This window comes from Vombatus ursinus, unplaced genomic scaffold, assembly GCF_900497805.2.
Source record: "Vombatus ursinus unplaced genomic scaffold, bare-nosed wombat genome assembly UNPS02014833.1, whole genome shotgun sequence".
In the NCBI taxonomy this organism is placed as follows: Eukaryota; Metazoa; Chordata; class Mammalia; order Diprotodontia; family Vombatidae; genus Vombatus; species Vombatus ursinus.
The window spans coordinates 3563913-3569912 of NW_020954611.1; the positions used below are offsets into that span (position 1 = coordinate 3563913).

General features: G+C 41.4%; 1 protein-coding gene across 1 annotated transcript in view; it reads left to right on the forward strand.

Moving 5' to 3' along the window:
• DMBT1 (deleted in malignant brain tumors 1) overlaps window positions 1–6000 on the forward strand; it is a 61690-nt gene that overhangs the window by 23172 nt on the left and 32518 nt on the right. The window contains exons 6-8 of the mRNA XM_027839776.1: window positions 268–585; window positions 1912–1941; window positions 2974–3000. Of these exons, the coding sequence (XP_027695577.1) occupies window positions 268–585; window positions 1912–1941; window positions 2974–3000 (375 nt within the window). The remainder of the gene's footprint in view (window positions 1–267; window positions 586–1911; window positions 1942–2973; window positions 3001–6000) is intronic.

Below are 6000 nucleotides of genomic sequence, written 5' to 3' on the forward strand. Positions count from 1 at the left end.
TTTTAAGCTTAGCATGTTAATGATCTGCTGAGCTTCAGACTAGGGAGTAAAAAGGAAGGAGTAATATCTTTTGTGGATGGTATAGCCCTTTGGTATCCTTTTCATTGTGTTAGTTTTGCACTAAGACATGCCTAGAGGGCAGTTCCCACCTCAACAGTCTCAGCGCCTTCTGAGCTTTGAGGGAAGTCCCCAAGAGCCTTGAGATTTCATTTCTGAGGAAGGACACTGAAATGAAATTGTTCTCTCCCCCTCTCTCCCTCGGATTAGATTCTGGTCTGGCGTTGACACTGGTGAATGGAGGAGACAGATGCCGGGGTCGAGTTGAGGTGCTATACCAAGGATCTTGGGGCACCGTTTGTGATGATTCCTGGGATGTGAATGATGCCAACGTTGTGTGCAGGCAGCTGGGCTGTGGATATGCTGTGTCAGCTCCAGGAAATGCCCATTTTGGCCAGGGCACTGGCAGAATTGTCCTGGATGATGTGCGGTGTTCTGGATCTGAATCCTACCTGTGGAACTGTTCCCACAGTGGGTGGCTGACCCACAACTGTCAGCACAGTGAGGATGCCGGTGTCATCTGCTCAGGTATTGTCTCTCCGGGAAACACCTGCTGCTTCTTCTCTGGAAGGGCTCCTATGTTATAGGAGAAGGCTTCTTTTCAACTTCATATTAATATCCGTCCAATGAACTAAGACTGACATTAAGAATTCTTCCATTAGATACATCCCCCAAGTACTTGTTCAATCTGACAGACCCTTCCTGACCCCTTTGATGGACTTTGCGTTCTTACCTTGTCCTAGCAACAGGGTTAATATACATCTTCTGTTGTTTTAAATTAGGGCTTATTCTTCTGTTTCTTTGTAATGATTTCCCTAAAGCATTTTTCTGATAATGTCACTTCCTGTTCAATACCTCTATTTGAGGGAAGAGAAGGGAAAGAAAACACACTTAATTTTTTTTTTGAGGCAGTTGGGGTTAAGTGACTTGCCCAGAGTCACACAGCTAGTCAGTGTTATATGTCTGAGACTGCATTTGAACTCAGGTCCTTTTGACTCCAAGGCCAGAGCTCTATCTACTGTGCCATCTAGCTGCCCCAAGAAAATACATTTATTAAGCACCTACCCTGTTCCAAGGCCCTGTGCTAATCAATTTACAAATATTATCTCATTTGACTCCACAACAACCCTGTGAGGTAACTTTTATTGTCATTCCCCCTTTCCTAGCTGAGGAAACAGGTAGACAGAGGTTAAATGACTTTCCTAGGGCCATGAAGCTGGTAACTATCTGAAGTTGGATTTCCTCTCAGGTCTTCCTGGCTCCAAGCCCAGTGCTCTATCCATTGAGCCCCCTGGATGCCTCTGCTCCCTGTCATTTCTAAGATCAAAATAAGATTTTCTGTTTGGCATTTAAATGTCTTCCTGAGTTGTTCCCTTCCCATTTTCTCACTTATCACCTTTCTCCACATGCTACCGTTCAGCTGTGGGAATCCACGCACCACTCCTTACCCACAATGCTCTATTTAACTTCTTCCTCCCTTTTGTCCTCCCTCCTCCCCTCTGCCTGCCTCTGGCTTCTCAGGCTACCTTTAAGATGACTGTAAAATTGCTTTCCACAGGAAGCCTTTGCAATCCCTCTTTCTATTCCCCTGCCAAGTTTACCTTCCATCTCCTCTGCATGCAACCTTTCTAAAGAGTCATGTGTGTATGTATCGTCACTTCTATCAGAATGTAAGCTCCTCATGGGCATAGAATTTTTTTCTCTTCCTTCTTATCCCTCAGTGCTTAGTACAGTGCCCAGTGTGTCCTAAGTGCTGAAGAGATACTTGCTGGTGCATTTTAGGCACCTTGACAAACAAAATGTCTGCTGTAAAATGTGATTGTGTTTAAAGTTTGGACCTCATTCTTCTTACAGGTTCCACTACGCCGATTACACCAACCACTGGTAAGTCTGGTTCATTTTGTACTCAGCACCAAGGCTTTCTACTGGAGTACAACCTGCTTTCTTTACTAAATGATCCAGGAGGATAATGCTTTTTTCTCCTGCTGTGATATCCTTCCTATGAGCTGAGATCACGTTAAGAAGTCTCGGTTATAGCCCCAAAGTATTTGATCCTTCTGACTGGTCCTTCTGGGAAGGTTCACAGGTCCTGCTCTCTTGATCTAATCGTATCAACATTGTTTTGAGTTAGAGTTTGTCTTTATGATTCATTTAGTTTTATAAATACTGCCAAACAAAAAGCTTCTTTCTGAAGTGCTATCATATGTAATTTAATTCTTTTTTAGGCGAGCAGGGTCAAGTGACTTTTGCTCAGGGTCATACAGCTAATAAGGGCCTAAAGTAGGATTTGAACTCAGGTCCTCCTGATTCCAGGACAGGTGCTCTAACCACTGTGTCACCAGCTGCTCCTGAACTTTAATTTTAAATTCTCAGGTTATAGACAAGTACTTTTTTCTGTTATTCTTGTACGAATCACATTTAAGCCCTTTTCTCTGAAACGTGTTAAGTGTAGGTGATGTTCTTACCCACCTTTTGTTTTTTTTTAATTCTATGGCTTTACCTATAGTGACTCTTGAATTGTTCTAGATTCTTTTTTTTTTTTGGATGAGGTAGTTGGGATTGAGTGACTTGCCCAGGGTCACATAGCTAGTAAGTGTCAAGTGTCTGATGCCGGATTTGAACTCAGGTCCTCCTGACTCCGGGACTGGTGCTCTATTGACTGTGCCACCTAGCTGCCCCATGTTCTAGATTCTTAAACAAAAAAAGCTTCCTTTTTTTGTTTTTGTTTTTGTTTTTGTTTTTGTTTTCATGCAAACTTCATTAGAGAAATCAATCCACTAGGTCACCTTTGTGTTGCTTTTTCATCAGCTTAAAGAACCCCAAGCGTGTATTTTTATCTAAGTTTCCATACTTTAGGGCAATGGCTATGCCTTCCTTTTTTTTTTTTTTCTTAAATTTTTTTTTTTCTCTTTCTAGGTTGGTGGCGCTCAACAACTCCTTATGGTAAGCTGCATTTCCTTAAGTCCTTTAACCAGAGAAGAGCAAGGCTCATAGGGCACCAGGCTTGGTGGCTAATCTTGAGGCTGGCAAATAAGTATTATAGAATATCAATATTATCATTACCATTTGATTGATAAAGTGAATGAACTCAGTCTTGGATGCTCAACCCCTTTGTTGTTTTTCTAACTGTAGGAATCAAAGGTGAGCAGAAAAAGGATAATTTCAAAGATACTGGATATTAGAACTACTGCTTTTGCTGTAACAGCCGCTTCCCCTCCCCCGCCCAGATCCAGAAAAGTACCCCAAACTTCTAATTCATTGAAAGTCTCAGGACTGAACTCTGGGAATTTAACTATAGTATAAGGGCCTGTATCATGTATCTCACTTGAGCTCTGATTTTCCTAAACATTTACTTCTGTAAATTTCAGCCATCTCAGGCAATGTCTATTTTATTTCCCTTTAATTTGAGCTCTAGGTGATGGTATCAATCACTGTTCCGCATTTTACTTGAGGTCATGATATGAAAACATGGCCAATAGGCTGGCAGTTTGATCTAAATAATGTGTTCTATGAGGCTGAGATGTTCAATCTGAGCTATTCACAAATCTCCCACCTTTGAGATCCATGAATTTTGGAAAACAAACTTTCTGAGCACTGGTCTTGGAATCAGGGAATACAGATTTAAGTTCTTGCTCTTAGAATTGGTAAAATATGAGCAAGTCACTTCACTAGAGTCTTAGCTTCCTGATCTATAAAATGGGGATAATATTAATACTTAATATTAATGTTAACCAATATTAATACACTATTAATCTCATGAGGTTGTAAGGAAAGTATTTTATTCTTCCAAAAATGGATTTTAATGATATCTTTTGTTTTCACAACACCTACATTTCCCCATACATGCCCTCCTCCTCTTCCTGAGACCCATTCTTTTTAACAATTTAATTTTTAAAAAAAAGAAGAGAAGAAAATCAGCCAAACCAATCAGCACATTGAAAAAAGAAATTTAACATAATATTCCTCAGAGGCCATCCATTGCAATCAGTGGCTGAGCAAGAATTTCTTATATAACATATTCAATAAGTGGTCATCTGATCATGTTGAACACTTGTAGGGGGCTCCAGCTCTCAAGGTAGCCCATTTCCCTTTTGGATACTTCTTCTTATTTTTTATTTATTTATTTTTTTTTAGTGAGGCAATCGGGGTTAAGTGACTTGCCCAAGGTCACACAGCTAGTATGTGTCAAGTGTTTGGTCTGAGGCTGTATTTGAACTCAGGTCCTCCTGACTTCAGGGCCGGTGCTCTATCCACTGCGCCACCTAGCTGCCCCGGATACCTCTTTTTGTTGCAAGTTCCACCAAGTTTTGATTTATCTCTTCGTAATTTTCAACCAGCATGCCTACTTCTACTCTTTGAGGACGAACAAAACAAGTTTCTGAACAGCAACCCTTTAAAAACTTTAATCTGGCTATCACATCCTCTCTAAGGATTCTCTTCTCTAGGCTAAACAGTCTGAAACTCCTTCAACAGATTCTTACATGGCATGTCTCAAGGTGCTTCACTACCCTGGTGGTTCTTCAGCGGCTTTCCCACGTATTATTGTCTTCCCTAAAAAGTGACACTCCAAACCTAAGGTAGCAGCACTCCAAACCTAGGGTAGAGGTATGCTTCTTCAGGCAGTCTATTCTTGATACCCTGCCTCTCAGTGGCAACTTACCATTGTATCATCTACTCTGGTTACAAATCATCTGTCGACTCTGAGTTTACCCTTCACTGAAGTCTCTGGATCTTTAGATAGGATGCTGTCTGGCTGTGTCTTCCCCAGCTAGTATTTGTGAATTTTTAAACTGCAGGCTCAGACTCAATGAATTTCACTCGATTATATTTAGTCCAACATTCTAGTATGTTGAGGTCGGTCAATTTGCATCCTGATTCTATTACCCATGTTAATTTTTCCCTCTAGGCTTTACATTGCCGACAAGTCTGATAACCTATCATCTATGCCTTTATTCAATTCATTGGCAAAATATTAACACTGCCTCTGTAATAGCAAATGATATAAAAGAGAGACGTTTAGAATCACAAAATTTAAAAGTTGAAGCCTTTCTGAAAGGCCTTTTAGTCTAATCCACACTCAATTGGACGTGCCACTGTAACACACTCAGCCAGTGGCCGTCCATCCTCTGCTTGAAGACCACCAAGGAGGAGGCACCTCACCACCTTTTCAGGCAGCTCATTCCACTTTTCAGACAACTCTAATTGTTAGGACTTCTGTGCAACTTTGTGATGGAAGAAGTCATTTAGTGTCCTTTCTTTGATTTCTTGGGCATGGGTCAGTCTGATGTGAATTTCAGGGTAGGTGTATGGGAGTTGGGAAGCTTGCCTTCCCTTTCAAGGGGCCATCTTGATAGGAAGTCTCTTTGAGATTGATTTTCAAATCTGAGTCCGTTCTGAGAATCGACGATAAACTGTGCCTTTTCCATGGTACTTGGAAATGAAACAGAAATCTTGGCATTGTATACCAAGGACATGAGAATTCCAAGAGCCAGAAGAGAGGAACATAATACACACCATGTAGGTAGAGATCAAAGACACGATGTTGTCATCACAGTGCACTAAAATTTCAGGACGACGTCTGTTGGACTGAGACCCAAGCCCCAAGCAGCCTTTATGGAATCATACATTTAGAGCTGGAACAGAGTTTAGAGGTTGTCAAACTTACCCAACTCATTTTACAGATAGGGAAACTGAGGTCAGAGCGTTGAAATAACTTGCCTCAGGTCACATAGTCACATAGGTAGTGACGAGAGGAGCCAGGATTTGAACAGAAATGCAGCACTGTTTCCAGTGTGCCACACACAAGCCTACCAGAGCAGTCCCTGCTGGCTCTGGATCCTTCTTTTGAGGCTTCTGACATTTGTTCCTGATAGTGTTGGTCCCATTACCACATGCTCATTTAGTTCAACTGACGTGATAGATTGGGGATTTTTGTTGTTGTTG